The sequence below is a fragment of the Sapajus apella genome, unplaced genomic scaffold (genome assembly GCF_009761245.1).
Source record: "Sapajus apella isolate SASKATOON/1434 unplaced genomic scaffold, GSC_monkey_1.0 scaffold18, whole genome shotgun sequence".
Lineage (NCBI taxonomy): Eukaryota > Metazoa > Chordata > Mammalia > Primates > Cebidae > Sapajus > Sapajus apella.
This window is the reverse complement of record NW_022436958.1, coordinates 2,789,561-2,811,297: the sequence shown is the minus strand read 5'-3', so window position 1 is coordinate 2,811,297 and position 21,737 is coordinate 2,789,561. Positions and strand designations below refer to the sequence as shown.

Here is a 21,737-nt window from a genome sequence, read left to right as displayed (position 1 = left end):
TTGTGGTCAAATATAAATCTTGCCTAAGAAGCACATTGTCACCACCAAAGTAAGTGAGATGTGGTGCCCTGACACTGACTGCTTCCGCTTCTCCAGGACAATGCACCAGAACAAACCTCCCTTAGGAATACAACTATCAAACACTGAATGTTTATATGTATTTAAAGCTAAAATTCACTTATAATAAAGAACTGGCCCATGAAAAGCAGTTTATAAATAGTTTATCCTCTTCACATTATGCAGAATTTCAGTATCATCCACAATGTTAGTACAGTAACTGAAACACAATGAAGAAAAACGGGGAGTGGGGGGAGGTTCATAGTGTGACCTGACATAGTCTAAGGGTTTTCTCCTTTTGTATGTATCTCCCACAGGCAAGTATCAGTCCACTGTTTGAAGGAGTGTAGACTATCCAGGATTAATTTATTGTTCAGGTGTCTTTTCCAAAGTGTGAGAAAACAGGAGTCAATTCAATAACGAATATCTGTAATCCAAACCAATTTAACTACAATCAAGAATATCTTTCTTATCTATTATCACAAACATCCCAGTTGCCTCCATCTAAAAATTTCTTTCAAAAGTTAAGACACAATTAATTATACCTTATTAATTTCCTCAAAAGCAAAAAAAATATGTACCATTCAGCATACAAAAGTTACACAGTAAAAGTGCATATATGTCTGTCTTAATTGGCCCACTCATTAAATTTACATTTGGTCATCCTTACTTTTAACATGTACAGAACTCTTCATATAAATGTAGGTCAGTATAAAAAAAATTACTTCCACACAATACATGCTTTCTTCATGAAATCTTAACCTCAATCAGTTCTCAATCATTGTAAACTTAGAATAAACCCACAGCTATTGGACAGTTAACATACAAGACAAACATCACAAATGTTACTAAAAATCTGGGCCAACTCATTGCATATTTGCCCCCTGAAATGAAAAATAAATTAGAATTGAAGCAGTCAGTGTATTGCCATAACTTACCTTGAAGGTAAGTGGGTTCTCCCATATTTATAGAACTTAGATTGGAGACATTACTGGTAATCTCCAATACAAGTGCTTTTACAGAGAACTTAGTTTTAAACTTTGAGATAGCATAGGACAAAACCTATAAAATTCACTTTCTTTTTGCAAAATAATGGAAGATCCTTTTGAAACTTAGTATCTTCAGTTATCAATATTACTGCATTATGGAGCTAGTGCAATCCTGCATAGCCTTGGTCAAAATGACAAGGCACAATAAAAAAAAATTAAAGTAGATGAACAAGAGAAGTCATTGAAGATAATTTAAGGCCTTGAAGTGAATTAATCAGTCTAATTTAAAGCTGAAGAATAAACCATACATTATCCACCTGAAATGTAAGCAATATGCTTTTTCAGCTTCTGTTCTGTGGACAAAATAACAGAAACAATTCTTGCTTATGGTTTGTATATTAGAATCCTTCTGGACCTGGAGGAGTAAAAGTCAATTCCATTTTTCAACTGTTCATGGAAGATTTCAGGACTGTTTTAGCCGTTTGCGTGGAATGCCAAACTGTGGACACTGTGCAGATGCTAGTGCTCGAAAGGCTTCTGCTACTAAATGAGGGTGAGACTGAATCATGGACTTCCACCCCGATGTTTCCATTATGTCGGTTGCTTGGCTGAAAAGTAGAATTAAAAGATGTTTACTAAAGAATACTTTTCAAAATGCACTGTTGCACTGTCAATTTTTTAAAAACTTGCAAATTTCAAAATATTTGAATACTTTTTACCTATGTATTCAAATCAACTGCTTTTATTAAAATATCTTTACCTTACTGGTATTTTCTGTGGCAACTGAAACTATTAAATTTTTCTGGAACTTCTACTCCCTTAAAGTATGTGACATGGGTCTTCATACTTCAACTCTCATTGTTACCATTTCTGTACCAGCTCTTTCAAGAGCCCCTTTCTATTCTTTTACATGCCTCTTGTAAGGCAGATTTTCTCTCAAGTTACAAATACTGCACCCTACTCTTCTCCCGTAACATGCATTATTCATTCTATCTTATCCACTCTTCACAATTTTAACTATGAAATTCAATGATGTTAACTACCAATATGCTAAATTCTAGGGCTCCACACAAGATTCATTCCCAACCACTTGCTTTTTTCACTTGGATGTGCCTCAAGACCCGTAAATTCAGGACTGTCAGATGAGAACTCATCATACCTCTCCTGAAGCCCCAAATTCTTCCTTCTACCTTTCCAGTCAGCTAACCCTTCTACCATCATTCAGTGATGCAAGCCAGAAATCTGGGAGTCACCCTAGACTCTCCTCTCCAATCATCAAAACCTTATTTTAAGGTTTGAAAGGCTTCCAAGATGTCTTGAATCCCAGTTTAAGGCCCATATCATCTCATGTTTGAAATATGACAACAGACTCCTAAGCGGTCTTCTAGCCTCCTGCTCCTTCCTCTCAAACCAAGCTTTCATAATGTTACCTTGGTAACACAAATATGACTATATGAGGCCCTCTTCATTGTTCCCCACTGCCCATATCCAAGTTCTTTAGAGAAATATGGCATTATATTATGTTTGGTTTCCTGTATTACTCCCCACTTCCTACCTCCCACTCCCACGATCTGCCATTTTATACTCTGATATTGAACTGCTTATTGTGTACTGTATGTACACTATGCTCTCACCAAAAAATAACAGTAAATGCTCAAGCAACGAATCTAGTTACCATTCCTTGCCTCCTGTCTCTCCTTTATCCCAACCATCTAAATAATATCTAAATATTATAGATTCTCCCTTCAAAATATTTCTTTCTTTTTTCTCTAGCCCCACTGTCACGAACAAAGTTTAATTTCCACCGTTCATCTCTTGCCTGAACTACTCCAGTAACTTTCCAACTGGTCTACCTGTATTCAACCTGGTTCCTCAACTACTATCACCTCCCTAATCTCCCCACAATCCATTCTCCACCTGCATGCAGAGATTGTTAAAAATGCAAAACTAATCAGGTCCCACCCTGTGTGAAAACCCTTTGCTGGATACCCACTACTCTGAATAATATCTAAAAATTCTAATGTTATTTTACATGGCCTTTCAGGATCTTATCTCTGCCTATTTTCTCCAGCTTCTTCTCATTACCTACCTCCCCATCACAACACAGAGACACACACAGACACTCTATACTGCTCTCCGTCATCATTAAAACTTTGTGCATCTCATTTCCTTTTTCTGGGGTATACTTTTCTTCCTCTCTTCCCTCTTCTTCACCAATATTTCAAGTATTTAGTTTTATAACAATTAGGTTAGGTCCCTGCTATATGCTACTATGGGTATGCTACATATTCTACAATGACCAGTTTAATCAATCTACTCCTAGACCATAAACTCCATGAAGGCAGGGAAAATATATGTCATGCTCACCACTGTATTCTCTATTCTGAGTACTGTGCCTTGGGAATTTACTGGATAATAAAAGATAAGTATCCGTCAAATGAATGATCAACTATTACTTCACACTTCCATACTTCAGTTCATGCTGTCCTTTCTGTCTGCAATGCCTGCTACTTCCTTTTTAGTTCTGCTAACTCCTATTTGTGTTTTAAGACTCAGTTATCTCCAGGAAGCCATTTCTAAATTTCCAGGGTTAGTCAAGTGCTTGTACATATCCTCTTCTATTATATTACTTACCACACTATAATGAAATGATGTATTTATAGAACTATTGGATAACTTTCTCAAGACCAAGAATTTTCCCTTGAAATTCTTTTTACACGCAGCACCCTAGTATTGTGCTTGAAACACAGAAGATGCTAGAATAATGTTTGCTGAATTAAATAGCAGCTGATACCAACAAAACAATTTTTTAAGTTGGCAAACATCAAAAAATTAGGTTGGTGCAAAAGTAATTGCTTTTTTTGCCATTAAAAGTAATAGCAAAATCCATAATGGCAAAAACCGCAATTACTTTTCCATCAGCCGAATACCAGTGTGTCACTGTGCTTAAAATTCCAATTAGTTGTTTAGAATCACATAGATACCTATTATACCTGACTTCATTTATTAATTCAATAAATATCTATTGATGAATATGAATACAATACAGCTTCTCCAAAAGGTACAAAACAAGCTAATTTTTGACACTGAAAAAGTTATAAAATGTAAAGTATTTCCTTAGAGTCAACCTAGAGCTTGAAAAGCAAAGGGTCATAAATTGCCGCTTGATGCTAATATAGTATACTTTAAATTCAAAACAAGTTTTCTCTAAGATTAAATATTATGATTATATCATATTAGCATACACTGGTCAACATATTATACTAGACAACCAATAATTTTAAAGTAGTCACTACTTTTTACTTTCAGAAAACACATTAATCCACAAACTAATAGGATGGACTCAGTTAAACAACTTCACATAAATCAACACAGATGGAAGCAAGGGGAAATAATTAAGTCAACAAATTAATTCATTTCACTATTTGAAAATTTCCTTTTTGCCCACTTTCTTACATCAACTTTGGATAATTTGAGGAAATGAAATTTAAGAGTTTATAGGCAAAACTAATCAACAGCAGATACAAAAACTTCAACCTACTGACTCTTTCCCCATTTTGATTTCAAATAGTTACAAAGAATAGAAAAGTCATGAAAAATAAGAGAAGGGAAAAAAGTAGAATAGTATGTTCATATTTACAAGATCCAGTTTTAGAAAGTATAGCAACTGTCCAACCCTTTATAGGTTCACTAGGAAAAGGGAATATTGCTAACATTTTTGGAATATTAAGAAGCTAGCCTAATGTAGCATATTACTCAAGGTACTTTTAAAGGCTTTCTAAGCAAATCTGTAGGGTAACATTCCTCATAGGAGTAAGTGAATTATTTCCCACACTTTTTGAAATGCTTTCTGGAGGAGCAGGGATCGGATCTCTAGCAATACTTGGGACTTAGGTATATACCACACGGCATTATGCACTTAAAAAATTACAGCATCCATCCCGGGTTGCACTAGAAGCTGATCTACAAGGGAGCATAGCCTCAGGAATCCACTAAGTAGTCTTTGTTTGTTTTTAATAACTGGCAGTTTGCATCATACAACATCTGGATTCATACTTATTGTAGCTGAACAAAAGGCTATGCAAACACTTAATTTCATTTATGGAGACCAATTTTAAGTCAGAAACTGATGTCATCTTACTTGCTGTTCCAGTTTTTCCCATCTTTACACCCAAGCTGTCGAAGTACACTGCACCTGCATTGAAGATTTAAACATACTTAAAAAAAAGTCTGGTGAAAAAATATTGAAGGTGTCATGCCCACTGAAATACAAGCATAGCTTACCTATTAATAAAGTCTATGGCTTGTGCTTTCAACTGTTCTGCACTGTGCAAATCTGCAAGGACAAGGGTATCTGCAACATTCTCTACTGAGAGGTTACTACACAAAGCTTCTTCGCACATGACCTTCAGCCGTTCCAGTGCATACTATCCAAAATGAAAACATAACCATTAAACATTTACTCCAACTAAGTTCCTGAATACATAATACATTTGTAAGTTCCAAAATAAAGTTAGATTATTCTTTACGGCTATTTTAAAATTCTTTAAGTTACTGTTTTAACCTAATGTGAACAAAATATGAAGGAATGCACTCAGAAGAAAGACTAATTTTCTTTAGGAAGCTGCAATTTGCATAAGTATATTTTGAAAGTAGGGTTTATCCTAAAATAAGGTAAAAGCTACTTTATTACCAAATATTCTTAATAAACATAGTTCTCTACTACTTCAAACACTAAAGTGTATCACTGAGTATACTGCATGTTGCCACCACTCAGTCCTGAAGAATGAATTCATTATAACGTTAAATAAATCATATTTATAACCACTAAAAATTCTTGCAGTTATTAGTGTATGTTATATAACATGGTGAGCAGATTTACTACGGTATAACTGACACACAATAAAGTACACATAAGGTTCACACTCTAAGTTTATACAGCCATAAAACTATCATTAACTCTATAGTAAATATATCAATCATCCCCCAAAGTTTCTCCCTACCTCTTTGTAATCTTTCTCTCTTGCCCCACCCTAGGTAATATCTCTGATATGTCTTCTATCACTATAAAGTAGTTTGCATTTTCTGGAGTTTTTTATAAATGAAATCATGTAATACATATTCAGTTTTGTCTGACTCCTTCATTCAGTATAATTATTTTGAGAATCATGACTGTCACTGCCTCTGTATCAATAGTTCAATCCTTTTTACTCCATCATATATAGATATACAACAATTTGTTTTACACATTCACCTGTTGATGAATATTTGGGTTGTTACCAGTTCTTGGCTGTTACAAATGAAGCTGTCAGTCATATACAAGTGTCTGTATGGGCATATGCTTTCTTTCCTCTTAGGTAAAAACCTAAAATTGGACTCACTGGATCACAGTGTAAGTTTATGTTTAAATTTCTGAGAAAACTATCAAACACTTTTCCAAGTGGTTGTACCATTTTACATTTCCATCAGCAGCATGAGAGCCCTAATTTTTCCATGTTTTTAACATATGAGAATGATATTCTTCCACATCTTGACAACACTTAGCATGGTCTTTGTACCCTTAGCCATTATAATCATATGTAGGGGTATCTCATGATGGTTTGAATTTACATTTCCCTAACGATCTAATGATGCTGAGTATCTTTTATTTTTGAGACAGGGTCTTGCTCTGTTGCCCAGGCTGGAGTGCAGTAGCACAATCAGGGCTCACTGCAGCCTCAACCTTCTGGGCTCAAGCAATCCTCCCATCTCAGCCTTCTAAGTAGCTGGGACTGCCGGCATATGCCACCATGCCAGGCTAACTTTTTTAAAAAAATTGTTATAGAGATGGGGCCTTACTATGTTGCATAGGCTGGTTTCAAACTCCGGGGCTCACGTGATCCTCCAGGCTAGGCCACCTAAAATGTTGGGATTATAGGTATGAGCCACCAAGCCTGGCTAGAGTATCTTTTCATATATTTCAGACATTATTTCAGAAAATGCCTGCTCAAATATTTTGTCTACTTTTAGAAATAACACTGTTTTCTTATAACTGAGTTTTGAGAATTCTTTATATAGTCTGAATACAAATGTCGGATATATTCTGAATAAAAGTTGTTCATCAGATACCTGCTGTGCAAATATTTTCTTACAGTTTGTAGCTAATCTTTTTATTCTGACTTTTGATGAAAAGAAGTTAAAATTTTATTAAAGTCTATTTTATCATTTTGTTCTTTTATGGATTTTCTGGTATCACAGCTAAGAAATCTTTGCCTAATCTAACATCACAAAGACTTTCTCCTATCTTTTCTTTTAGAAGTTTTAGATTTGTAGGATTATGATCCATTTTGAATTACTTTATTTTTCTGATTGCTCTGTTGCCCAGGCTCGTGTGCAGTGGTATAATCTCAGCTCGCAGCAACCTCTGCCTCCTAGGTTTAAGCGACTGTCCTGCCTCAGCCTCCCCAAAAATTGGGATTACAGGTACCCATCACCATGCCCATAATTTTTGTATCTTTAGTAGAGGCAGGGTTTCACTTTTTGTATTTTTAGTAGAGGCAGGGTTTCACCATGTTGGCCAGGCTAGTCTCCAACCCCTGACCGCAAGCGATCTGTTCAGGTTGGCCTCCAAAGTGCTGGGATTACAGGCGTGAGCCACAGTGCAAGGTCTGTATTACTTTTTATATATGGTTTGAGGTACACATGTGGGTATTCGATTGCTGCTGCACCACTTGTTTAAAGATTATCCTTTTTCTACCAAACTGTCTTTGTACTTTTGTCAAAAATTAAATATTCATAATGTGATGGTCTATTTTCATATTCATATTCTTTACTCTGTTCCATTATCTGTCCATCTTGACACGAATACAAACACTGTCTTAATTTCTAAAGCTTTATAATAAGTAATGATATCAAGCAGTGTTAGTCCTCTACTTTATTCTTTTCCCCCCAAGTTATTACACATAAAGTTTTAAATCAGTTTGTCAACTTCTAAAAAAAAAAAAAAGAAAAAAGACTGCTAGGATCTTGACTATACTACCAATTTTAAAGACAACTGATATTTTAACAATATTGAGACTTTCAGTCCATGGACAAGAGTTATGTACTTATTTAAGTCTTCCTGAGTTTCTTTTTTTCTTTTCAATATTTGTTTTAGAATCAGGGAGATACATGTGCAGGCTTGTTATAAAGGCATATTTTGTGATGCCATGGACATAAGGATGGGAACAACACACACTGAGGACTCCTAGATGGGATGGATGGGGAGGGGGGCAAGGGCTGAAAACTTACCTATTGGGTACTATGATCATTACCTGAATGATGGAATCAATCATACCCCAGACCTCAGCATCACGCAATATACTCTTGTAATTTTCTACGTGCAGGCTATAAACATCTTTTTTCATGTGTATATCTGTGTATTTATAACTGATGATGCTGCTATTGTAAATCGTATTTTTAAGTTTTTATTGAGATAGTCAATTCATGTGCAGTTGTCAGAAAAAAACAGATTCCATATACACTTGGTCCAGTTTACCCAATGGTAACATTTTTCAAACGATGTGTATATATACACACATACCATCCATCAACACATGCATATGCAAATATACATATATCCATACATTTATGCATATGTGCGCTTGTATACTGAATGTGCTTTGAGAACCAATGGCTTACAGATTTTTCTGATGTTTTTTGCAGTTTCTCTACCTTCAAGAAATCGCCATTACAAGAGTATTATAAAATTTTTAATATTGGTTTTTCTTTTTCTAGGCTATTGTATTAAAAAACCTATCTATACATGTAGAGAATTAAGTTATACATAATATCCAATATTTCTCCTTTTTTTAAAAAAAAGGTCATACACTACATCTCAAGACTATCTGAAAATTATAATTATATATGCCACTGTGTGTGGTCTTTTAAAAGGACATCCATATACACTCAAAATGATCACATTTACAGGTTACTCTCCCATGAAAAAAACAACTTCTTTCTGGCTCAAGATATTTTTACATCATGACTTTTTAAAAAAATTTCATTTCCAGATTACCCCACTGTATGCTATTTCATAAAGCTATCAAGAGCTGTCTACAAATAATACAAGTTATTTGGAGTTTTCATTTGATGATTGCTTTCTATATAAATCAAGCTTAAGGATATATTTTGATTCCTTAAGATCTAATTACTTACTTTGTCTGCAGCTGCCAACAAGTTGTCAGCCATCTTGTCAAGGTTTGGTGCTCTCCCTGTGTAAATGAATCTCATCATTTCTTTAAAAACTTCAGGGTCTAAATCATTTATTTCCACTCGATTCTGATAGCGAAAAACAACACAAAAAAGAAAAAAAACATGCAAACACGAACCAAAGTGAATCTTTGACAGTAACTTAAAAGCCCTAAATCTACATTAAAATAGTGTATAACTCAAATACACATATACAGATATTTCTAAATTCTACTTTAAAATTGAGGTAGGTAAATCTTCATTAAGTACTTAGGCCAAATGAAGTGGACAAGTCCAAGTGGAAAAGCATACACTGTGGGACAGGTGGGAATCATGACCAGCTGGATAGCCCAAACCCTGATACTCAGACCAAGCCAAGAACCACCACATAAAAAAAGGATTCCCAATTTTTTGATTAAAAACAGGTTAAAAAAAAAAAAAAGGCAAGCAAAATGAAAACTATAATTCAAATAAAAGACATCCGTGTTAAGTTTCTGACACAATTCTAAAAGATATTGGCTATTAACCCTTTCTTTGTTGAATCCCTAGGTCCTAATAAAACACCTAAGACCCTATAACAACAGTTCTAGTCCCAGAATTAAGCAAAAGTAGGGCAAGGTATCAGAGGTGACAATAAAGTCCACTATCTCAGAATTCTCCCATTTGCAAAAATGGCATGCATTATCATACTGACACTTCCTTGCTTATTGAAAAATAGTCAAGTCCAAAGAGGACTAGCGCTTTTGTACTGCTATGTTTTTGTATTTAGTTTCTTTGCTGAGCTCAACAAAGCTAAATATCTAACTCTAAATAACAGCAAACTTTTCTGACGCCTTGATGTCAACAATATATGACATCATTGATGTCTTCCCACTTAGAAGCAATCAGAAGGCTGATCATAGTATCTCCCCAAACCAAAATTTCGAGAAAGAAAGCAGTTATTTTATTGTAGTCTCTAGTTCTGCAGAAAGAATAAAACAGAGCCACATGAATAAACTCTGGAGTTGTCCAGTTGGAACCCTATGGTTCACATGTTAGGCAAACAGCAAAGAATCAACCTCTGATCTCTAACATAAGTACATTTCATGATGACAAGTGAAAGGGAAACATCTGGGGAGTGAAGTAGGTAACACCTTGATTACAGTTGGTATACACTAATACTGACATAATCTATGTTATTTTTGTTGCTAGAAAACAGATTCCAAAATTCAATCCATAAAGTACAAGGGGAGAATATTTATACCTTGAACAGAGACTTCTCAAATCGTTATGACCCTTTTGGATAACACCTATCCAATTTACCTACTAGATGGGCATAAAAAATAGCTGTTCCTTGGAATAATCATGGCACATCCACTTGGAGCTACATCTATTGTTTTATTACAAAACACATTTTTTTCCAATTTGTTTCTAAAAATTTTCCCTACTTATCACAGTATGACAATGAGAACATGCACTATTACTTTTAAAACATACAACTAACTACATTTATATAAATTAAATATTAACCTTTAAGCCATGTTTACCTTTTTGCTTTCTTCCATTTCATGTTCAAACATGGCATTAAAAACTGGGGATCGAGCTGTAACAAGATTACACATGATTATTTTTATGTATAAATGTATTTTTTAAATGTACTATATGACCCCATAAGTAAAAAGTACCTGCAAGCACAGATTTATGAGCTTTAAATTCTTGTCCTCTCACAAAAAAACTGCAGTCTGTAAATCTTGTGTTTTCCCAGAGATTACCTAAATCTTCTGCTAGTCGACACTCAGGCACCTTCAAAGTATTTGTATTAGTATGTCCTGATATGTTTACTGAATCTTGTACGACACTCACCTAATAAAAAAGGGCAGTAAGAAAAACATTTTCACAAAATAATATCAATAATTAGCTTAAGTCTATACTTCAACTTTTTATGTTTAAGATCATTTGGATAATTCAATGTACTCCATCAAAAATTCTAATATCCAGAAACTGAAATTAAAAACACAATTAAAAGAAGAGAAATAAAAACATTAGAAATAATACAGATCTTTTTCAATATATTTTATGTTAATAAATGACTTATCGATTGGTTAGACTGCTTGATTATTAAAGTAATTACAAAAATATTTCTCAAGAGAAAAGCCACAATATGATACAAACTCAAACAAGAATACATCACTGTGAGGTGAAGAAATTTTCTTATTTCCTCACACTTCAAATCTACCTTACATTTAAATTTTACTATATGTACAATAAACATAACATTTTGCATAAGAGTCAAAATGACTTTTTACAGTATAAGAAAAGTGATAAAATTAGTCCATGATATGCAAATTGAGAAGTTTTTAAAAGTTTTATTCCTAATGTTTCACTTGGAGTAAAACTAATTTAAATACATATTAAACTGATTTAAATTTTAAAGTACAAAAACTTCCACAAAAGCAACTGTAATTATTAAAGTTCATGGAAATCTTTTATGGAAGATCAACAGCAAGAGCAATATAATTTAGTTTTTTTATAATTTGCATTCCTTTTATTACTTATGAAATAAAAATAGGTATAATTACAGTATTATTTCCAATATAACATAAGTTATTTCCCATCAAAGAGGAATATATACTGAACAATATCTGAAAACACTATTGACTGGGTCTGGCACACCACTTTTATTTTTTATTTATTTTTGATTTTTGAGACAAAGTCTGGCTTTGTCGCCCAGGCTGCAGTGCAGCAGTGTGATCTCAGCTCACTGCAACTTCTGCCTCCTGGGTTCAAGTGATTCTCCTGCCTCAGCCTCCTGAGTAGCTGGGATTACAGGCATGCACCATCACACCTGGCTAATATTTGTATTTTTTAGTAGAGAAGGGGTTTCACCATGTTGGCCAAGCTGGTCTTGGAACTCCTGAGCAAGTGATCCACCTGCCTTGACCTCCGAAAGTGTTGGGATTACAGGCGTGAGCCACCACGCCTGGCCACACACCACTTTAAAAAAAAAAACAGATTTGGCTGGGCACGGTGGCTCATGCCTGTAATCCCTGCACTTTGGGAGGCTGAGGTGAGTGGATCACGAGGTCAGGTGTTCGAGATCAGCCTGACCAACATGGTGAAACCTCGTCTCTACTAAAAATACAAAAATTAGCTGGGCGTGGTGGCACATGCCTGTAATCCCAGCTACTCAGGAGGCTGAGGCAGGAGAATTGCCTGAACCTGGGAGGTGGAGGTTGCAGTGAGCCAAGATCGTGCCACTGCACTCCAGCCCAGGCAACAGAGTAAGACTTCGTCTCAAAAAAAAAAAAAAAAAAAAAAAAAATGGATTCTACTACACTATTAAAAATTTTTACATTACATTTAATACATGTAAAAAAATACATTTAAAGAAAATACTACCTTAACTAGTAAATGTTTCAGAGTAAATGACTTTTTATTTTAAACAAAAAGTGCTACATTACTTGTCTATTGCTGTTTTCAACTGCTAAATTTTGGAATCATTTGTTATGCAGCAATAGATAGCTGCATTCATTTAACAATATTTCATAAGGCTTTTATTAAATAAAAGTATAAATAAGGACACACATACATATAGTAAACTATGCTGAAAACAGAATCAGAAATAAATGTATTTACTAAACTACCAACATGCTAACAGACACATGAAATTTAATAATGGTCCAATGTAAAATGTTTGGAAAAGATTAAGTCTCAGAAGTTCCAATACATCCAGACGTAAAAACATATATCTTAAGTGAATGAATACACACTCCAAGAAAAATTAGAAAATCTTTATTTTTCCGAGGATATTTTTAGTAACCACTTTTCCCCCTCAACTTACATATTAACCTTTTGAAATCATATGTATCATAGAAATCATCTATTCACCTTATTTTATTAAGGGATTTCAAACCGAGATAACAAGATAAAGACAAAGTAAACAAAGTGTTCCAACATACGTTGTGCTGGCTAATACTAGAGGAAGACTAGACCAAAATCTCCAGACTCCTTTCTTTACAGCTCTTTGTACATATTTTTAAAAATATATTTTAAAATTAGTAACATTAACACAATTATGATAAAATTGTGTTTTATTACATTTATTACAAATAATGTAATTTATTAAATTTATTACAACAATCTTGTGAGATGTTTCTCCAAGTATGGGAGCTATCAAGATACTGTGTAAATAAATATATCTACCAATAAAGGTTCTCCTACATTATCAAGTTTTTAATCACTCAAATTATGTCTAAAATTTTAATAACTATAAAACAGAAAAAAAGTTTCACTAATCCTTACCCAATTGCCCTGTTCCACTACACATAATAACCTGATATAGACAAAAAATGTTGGTATTAATATTCAAGGTTTAATAATGGATCAGCTCCTTAGACCTTAATAGTATTTATTTGTTCATATCAAGTACTGCTTTTGAAATTACTAGACAGAAAAAAATTGGATAAGTTTAATGACTTGCATGATATATACAGTGAAGTTACAAAATGTGATGATGTACTTAATTGCAGAAATAATTCTACTTACTGTGTCTTAACCTAATTCAAAATAATGTATTAATGTAAAAATGTGGCAAAAAAATCAGGTAATAAAAATAAAAGGATAAAAAAATAAAGACAAATTATCAGACACAGATACTGATATTATATTTGTATATTGTACAAGCAAAAACAATTCGGAAGACTTGTATTATTGACATACCTAACTACATAGTATTATCATAGCAACCACAAAGTTTAACTAAGACACACAATTAACATTTCGTACTCCAAAGAGTATTCAAGAGATTACTTATAAAGGAGGAATTAATGATCTAATTAAAATTGGCCTATGCAATGGATTCTGATGATTTTCTTAATATGTAATTAAGAAAATGATAAAAATTTAGTTTTATCTATTACATACTCAAATGCAGATAATGAATACTCTTATTGAATGGAACCTAGAATAAAAAATTCAGGAAAAAGGCTGAGATCCTCTCCTGAGGTCAAATTTATGCTTCTTTCAAAAGTTTTTTAAAAAGAGGCAAATGTGCAATCTCAAAATTGTTAAATATTGCAAAGCAAAACCTCAAACTCATTTGATAGTGCTTTTTCAAATTTGCTTTTGTCTCCACCCAGAGAATATAATTTAGACTGACAAGAACGTTTGAGAGATCTAATCTGTAATTATCCTGAAACATTTGGGTCTCTTCTAGTGTGGAACTAAGTAACTACTGGTTCTAGTTTTTGAAACCTGAATTTTCCAACTAATTTTAAAAGCCAGGAATTTCCAATACTGCGTAGTAGTACAATTTTGCCATTTTAATCAACTAGCCACCACCCACCACACCAGCTCCAAAGTGAGAAACTTTTAACAGTTGAATTTCACATGAATATCTTCCAGAATAGCAGGTTTTAGACTCTTTGACTTTCATAGATTGGTGTAATTTAAAAAAAAGCCGATAACAGAAATAGGATAGTCAACTTTTCATTTTGCCAAGAAAGGGCTTTTTAGAAAACAAAGCCCAACTTCCACCCACTATCAAAATTATTTTAAAACAGAAAGCCTATCTGCTATGATTTGAATGTATTCCACAAAGTTCATGTCAGAAATTTAATACCCAATGCAACAATGTTGAGAGGTGAGACCTTTCAGAGATAACTAGGTCATAAAGACTCGAATTTCATGAATGGATTAATGTGTTTATTGAGAGAGTGGGTTTATTAAGGCCAGTCCAGCATGCTCTTACATGCACACGCTTCCTCCTACCTTCCAACTACCCTCACTGTTCCCCTCACCTCTTCTCTTTCTCACCATGTGATGACTTCCACCACGTTATGATGTGAGAAAAAGGACTGCACCAGAAGTAGCCTCAATCTTGGACTTCCCAGCCTCCAGAGCTATGAGCCAATAAAAATTTTGTTCTCTTAAAACTACCTAGTCTCAGGTATTCTGTTAATGGCAACACAAAATGGACTAAGACACCTTTTTAGCAAAAGATAAACAGGGTGGGGAAAAAGATGTGTCCTTTAAAAATGAGCTAGTTAAACCTCATGAAATACTCATTTATATATATATTTTATCTGTATATATACTTTTCCTATATATCATGAAATAGCACAGGTCTATTAGAACATTTAAAATCTGTTAGACTTCAAAAGATAAATTGAACTAACCAGTTTTTTAGTTTTCCCACTTATTTCTCAATTCCTGTTTTCTGTGTCACTTTGGGAAAGAGGTCAGAGCTGCTTACACTACTACCAATCTTTATCTCTGGCCACTTTAACCACTGCAGGGAACTTGTAAGATTAAGTTATGTTTTGCACAAAATGGTAGCACCCAACTGCCTTACCTGTCTACAGCACCACTTGCAGGGGAGGGGGAGGAGGCAGTTCTTTAGGAAGGGTAGCGCAATGCTTCCTCCTCTTCTGCAAGCAGTGCTGGAGATTCTGTAGAAGGAAGGGCATCCATGAGCGGGGTGGAAGAAACCATGGAGGGCATGAAGAATGTTAGTTAAAAGTACCTTTTGCCCCCCTATGCTAAATACGGTGCCCAGGGTACAAATGTCTAAATCAGCAAAAAGATGTGTATTTCAGGATCCAAAAAGGAAACTGATCAATGCCAACTTCAAAATACATGTCATGTTGGGTCTAATATATTTCTTGAGGTCACTAGCATGTAAAACGTAGCATATGCATATGCATACCAAACATACAAAAAAATTATTAAACTTAATTTCAGCCTTATTTCTGAATTTCTTAGTTGTCTAGGTTCCAGTACAGTGTACTGAGGAAAATATCTGTAAACACTATTTCAATTCTAAAAAAAAAAAGCTATCTTCTAAAAAGGTTCATTCCCAAAATGATTTTAGCTGGCTATTTTTTGTTTTTGTTAAAATTGGGTTAAATAGGCTTTAAGACCCTTTCTGTTCTAAACTAACATTTAAAAATTTTACATGTTAAAATTTAGGATAAATGCTAAAATTCTGGAAGACTCCACATTAAGGGTGCTAAAAGTTTTATATAGCATAACCCATATTTATTTAGAACACCATGTAGAATATCTGCAGATTAGCAACAAATACTTGTTTTCTTCCCAATTATTTAATGGTAAGACTTGTGCTATGTGCTTTGTCAACCAAATAATTATATTCATAACAAATATATCATACAGTTCATTTAACTTGTCTAAGTAAAAACATTAGATGCACTTATATAGTCTCTGGGGCCATATTTCAATTACTCTTCTGACATAATATAATGTCATACGATTAGTTTGTAAACTTGCCAAGAAATCTTACACATTTACTAATAAAAATATTATCACTAACTTAAGTTACAGTTAAAGAAGTTATTATGCTTCTAAGACATTCATCTGTCCACGATAATCTGTTGAAATATATTTAACCTTGAGTATTTGATAAAAATCTTTTCAACTAGCTTTCTTATGAAAACTGTCAACTGCCTTAAATATTCTGATAAAATTGTTACTCATGGATATTCTCTTTAAATTATACTGGTTAACAACATAATCTCTGAATTCAGTCCTAAGATGAATCTCAAAAATTCATACAGATAAAACTACCTAATGATAACAGGACAAAAGCAAATCCAAACCTCAAATTAGGACAAATCATAAATGTACATTAATGGCAGAGGCAATACTGGTAACTTTCAAAATATGCCATTCTATGTACATAGTTATACCTCGTGAGTTTACCAATAGACTTGGACATAAAACTACTTCTTAGAATGCTATTTGATTAGATTAATCCAAATGCCTGAACAAACAGAAAGCTTCCTATTGTTTTCCAGGTACGTCCGGGTTCAAACTGAAAAACTCTCAGTAATAATGTTTAATATAATCGATCTGAAATTTTAAAAAAATTTGACAGTCTATGTCAGTTATTGAGAATGAAGAAATATTTAGTAATGTTCACATATTCACATGCACAGTCTTTTGAAGAAGAAGAAGAAGAAAAATGTAGTATGTTGCATAAGTGCACACACAAATTATAGCTAGAAGTATGATAAAATGTTTCCAGACTGGGTCATTACATTGATTTGTAGTTAAGAATTTTCTACAGCTTTTTCTAGCTAAGAAGTTACAAATGAAACTTGATGAACTATACCAATTACTTAATATTTTAAGTATTAATCCAGTTTATACTTTCGCCATATCACTAAATAAACCATGGGGTTCCTTAGAATAAAAAATGTACCCACCTCACAAAATAATGTAAGCTTGTCATCTGGTAAAAGACCATTAGCGTCATCAAGCAAAAAGTCCCTTCTAATGAATTTTTTAAAACCCCAGTCCTTCCCTTGCACAAATCGATATGCTCTTTGGCTTTCTGGTGGAAAAGAGAATAGAATTTAAATAAAACAAACATCCAAGAGACTTTTAAAAAATAATTAACAGTTAAATGTATGAAAACAGGACTTGCCAAACATCCATCATAAAAATTATAGATATTTGTGTTTATAAATCAAAAGTCATAAGAGTTTTAAGTCAGGTAGAAACAGGTCACTCTATGTGGCTACTCAATTTTGGCCATTGTCAACGAGCGCAATTTCAGACTTCTGGATCTCAAATAGAGAAGTTAGATCAAATCTCACGAAGAAGGAAGAGATCTTTTTAACAATCTAGGCCCTAAAAGACAATGAAATAGGACCAAAATATGTTGGTATAGGCATACTACTCATCATCTAATAACAGAATCTGGTAAGGAACATACATCTTATTTCTTGCTTCTCCCTTTAAAAGTTGATGTTCGCCGGGCGCGGTGGCTCAAGCCTGTAATCCCAGCACTTTGGGAGGCTGAGGTGGGTGGATCACGAGGTCAAGAGATCAAGACCACCCTGGTCAACATGGTGAAACCCCGTCTCTACTAAAACTACAAAAAATTAGCTGGGCATGGTGGCGCGTGCCTGTAGTCCCAGCTACTCAGGAGGCTGAGGCAGGAGAATTGCCTGAACCCAGGAGGCGGAGGTTGCGGTGAGCCGAGATCGCGCCATTGCACTCCAGCCTGGGTAACAAGAGCGAAACTCCGTCTCAAAAAAAAAAAAAAAAAAAGTTGATGTTCTAGGCTGGGCGCAGTGGCTCACACCTGTAAGCCCAGCACTTTGGGAAGCTGAGGTGGGTGAATCATGAGGTTAGGAGTTTGGGACTAGCCTGGCCAACATGGTGAAAACCCGTCTCTCCTAAAAAAATACAAAAATTAGCTGGGCGTGGTGGTGGGTGCCTGTAATCCCAGCTACTCGGGATGCTGAGGCAGGAGAATCATTTGAACCCAGGTTGTGAAGGTTGCAGTTAGCTGAGAGCATGTCATTGCACTCCAGCCTGGGCAATAGAGTAAGCCTCCATTTCAAAAATAAAATGTTCTAAATATTAAGGCATGTTTAAGCTTTCCTGGCCCACTCATCCAACTGATATGTTTTACTCAACTACAGAAAAATCCATGAACCTGTGAAAAAGCTAAATAAAGTCCTTTATCATTTCTAATTCTCTAGACGTAACCTCCTCTCCCCTAAAAGGATTTTTTCATAATAGTCCAAAAGATGCTTTTCGTGTGATTTGTAATAGATTTAATAAATATCTGAAGTAAGTATTTCAAATGCCTAAGGTACTCTGTAACAACTATATATTAGGAAGTAAACAAGATCCTCTGCAGAAAGAATTAATCATTTATTATACAAATAATAAAATTAAAGTGGAAAATTAGTAATCAATCTACCTGAAACACTCTACTATCTTAAGGTGAGACAATGTGAAAATATATATTATTTTAGCAATACATTATTTAAAAATGCATATGAATGGGAATTTTTCATAATAAAGTTACTTGATTTTATGATTCATTTCTAGAAAATATTTAAAATTTAACGTGGCAGTTCATAAGACATTCTCCTATCATATACAATGTACATTTCCTACATCACTCTTCCATTATGAAGCTCAAGGCTACTGCATTTCAGCTGACTATATATGTGAATTTTGGACTGAAATTAATAGGCCCTGAAACTAAGAAAAATGGTTCTTTCAGTCAGTGTTCAGTCTACTCCTAAAAAAATTCTAGTGACAAAATATCAGGGCACTCTATCTCTTTCTCATTGTTCTTCAGATTTTATTACCTGGCAAAAAAGGCAAGAGAGAAATGTTTCCTGAGTGCCTATTATATATGTCAAGCATTGAGGAACCAGACAACTTGCCCTAACAGCTGCTATTTTTCTAAGTGACAAGTGGATGTCATTTTAGGACATGAAGAAGTTAAATTTTAATATTATTAACTACTTTTACATGTTTTATGAAGTTTAAGACTCAGTAAAATAATTATATCTGTATGCTGGATTTAAATAATTGTCAAATTAAAAGTTTCAGGTTAAGCAGATTTTAGTGGAAAAAGTCCGAAACTTTTCTACGTAAAGGTGCAGAAGAAGTCATGATACGTAGTTATACAAAAACGTCTTCAATCAGTTTGCAAATCACTTACCCATTGCTTTTGTTTCTTCCCTTTTAGCATTCAGTAGGGAAAATTTGAATTTTGCTCGAACTTCACTTTTGGGGCAGCTGACTAAAAGCAAATATAAGGACAAGTAGTCTTTACTTTCATCATCTAATCCCTTTGGGTTTACCCTCAGGCACCTAAAATAAAACAATAAGCTCACATGGAGGAATATAATACTTGAAAAGCATTGAGAGAAAGAGAGAGAGAGAGAAAGGGGTGGGGGAGGATAATACTGAAATCATTTAATAATGCCAAAAACAGCACTCCTGTCAACATCCTCACAGTTCTTTATAATACTCCACAATATTAGGAACATATTACCAATCTAATATGAAATTATATTAATACTTATTCAGGAACAGTAACAACAAAATCATGACCAGCTGATGGTTACATCAAAAACAAACAAACATCCAAATCAAACAAAAATCTTACCATTTCATTTTGTCACTTGGGCCAGATGAAAATGTTGAACTTTTTAACACTTCACCCATTTCCTCTCGACAAAAACTGAAGTTATTAATGGTCCACATGTAGGAAAATTTTACTACTTTAACCTAAGAGATTCAGAAAACCACTTTTATAATGATGACATTATAAAATATTTTTAATTTGCTACATATTCAACATCCTATGATCCAGTCTTCTAACACTTCTAATAACTATGGCAAACTGTTTTACAATAATATTCTCAAAATACTGTAAAATTTATAAGTGACATAAAGTGAGGGATTTTTAAGAGCATGTACCTGTGTGTAACACCAGCTTTCTGCTATGGGACCAGTAGACATATCTCCAGGTAGAGGTGGGGTGGGTTCCCGAGACATCGCCACTTTATTGCAGTCTTTTAGGATTTATGTAGTGTCCCACACAGTTGAGTACCTTATCTACAAAGTAAAGTTTGATGTACTGATTAAAAATTTTAGATGAAAGAATCAAGAGGGAAGACAAATAAGACATAAAAACATCATGGAACAATTACTATCCCAAACTAGGTTATGAAGGAACATGTGAGAATTTTAAACAAATTTAATGATTTTTAACAAATAAAAGCGTAAGTCTTTGTAACATATGACACTTGAAATCTAAACAAATTTAATATTTACAGATAAGATTATTTTGTGAAGGCATGTTCCCTAAAAAAATCAAGAAGTCACAAATTTTAAAATAACATATAGTAGTTTATAACTAAGAACATACACATACAATCACGAAATATTATGGAAACATAATGACATCAATTAATATCTGGTTCACCTTCCTTCATCTTTCCTTTGACATATTCATGAAAACCAAAAGGTCTGCAAAGTTATAACTATAAATGCTAATAACTCATCTGACTCCAGAAGTTTTTATCAAGTAAAACATAGAATGAGATATAACAGGCTATGCTCTGTAAGAAGAAATACAGGCTTTCCACAAAAGTCTATGTCTATCTCAGACAAGCAGGTTTTATTATAAGACTTCATCCCTAACAGAGTGCTTCTTACTGAGAGATACTACGTCACAGAATTTCCTCCCAGTTAGCTGTTCTTGTACTAAATCCAACAGGATGCATAATTACCTCTTCATAATCTAACCAGCATATTAATGATCAGAAGCTGCTGCTTTGTAACTTACTAAAAGAAAGAAGAACAATCAGAATAAGCTACATAAGTAGTGCACTCCGGAGGTGCAAGAGGGTTTCAAGATTACATGACGATATATGTACTGAAGTCTGGAGAACTCTATGCTACCACGGACGAAACAGACTTTAAGTCAAAAATTGTTATGAGACAAAGGATATTATATATTGATAAAAGGGTCAATTCATCAAGAAGGTATGACAACTACAAACATGTATACACCAAATAATAGAGCTCCAAACTATAGCAAGCAAAAATTAACAGAATTGAAGAAAGAATAGACAATTCTACAACAGTTGGAGGCAGCAATACCCGATATTCAATAATGCATAGAATAGGAAGATCAAAAAAGAAATAGAAGACTTGCAGCAG

At 34.0% G+C, this 21,737-nt stretch overlaps 1 protein-coding gene across 2 annotated transcripts; it reads right to left on the bottom strand.

Annotated features, from left to right (window-relative positions):
* Positions 1-1,136: 1,136 nt before the first annotated feature.
* SPOPL (speckle type BTB/POZ protein like) lies at positions 1,137-20,794 on the bottom strand. 2 transcript variants are annotated; one of them, XM_032286201.1, is made up of 10 exons: positions 20,490-20,794; positions 20,176-20,297; positions 19,726-19,877; positions 17,459-17,586; positions 11,006-11,096; positions 10,781-10,836; positions 9,222-9,344; positions 5,331-5,473; positions 5,188-5,241; positions 1,137-1,654 (listed from the first exon to the last, which is right to left on the bottom strand). In XM_032286201.1, exons 1-10 carry the CDS (start codon positions 20,565-20,567, stop codon positions 1,510-1,512), a joined length of 1,092 nt encoding a protein of 363 aa, XP_032142092.1. In that variant the 5' UTR covers positions 20,568-20,794; the 3' UTR covers positions 1,137-1,509. The 2 variants fall into 2 exon arrangements, with proteins under 2 accessions (XP_032142092.1, XP_032142091.1); XM_032286200.1 differs by having other exon boundaries at positions 10,919-11,096; positions 20,490-20,785.
* Between the last annotated feature and the right edge of the window lie 943 nt (positions 20,795-21,737).

Coding starts and splice junctions, on each gene's coding strand:
- SPOPL (XM_032286200.1), bottom strand. CDS start 20,567: ATGTCTCGGGAACCCACCCCACCTCTACCTGGAGATATGTCTACTGGT. Junction 20,298..20,489: donor AAAGCTGGTGTTACACACAG/GTACATGCTCTT, acceptor TGAATCTCTTAG/GTTAAAGTAGTAAAATTTTC. Junction 9,345..10,780: donor AAATGGAAGAAAGCAAAAAG/GTAAACATGGCT, acceptor TTTCGCTATCAG/AATCGAGTGGAAATAAATGA.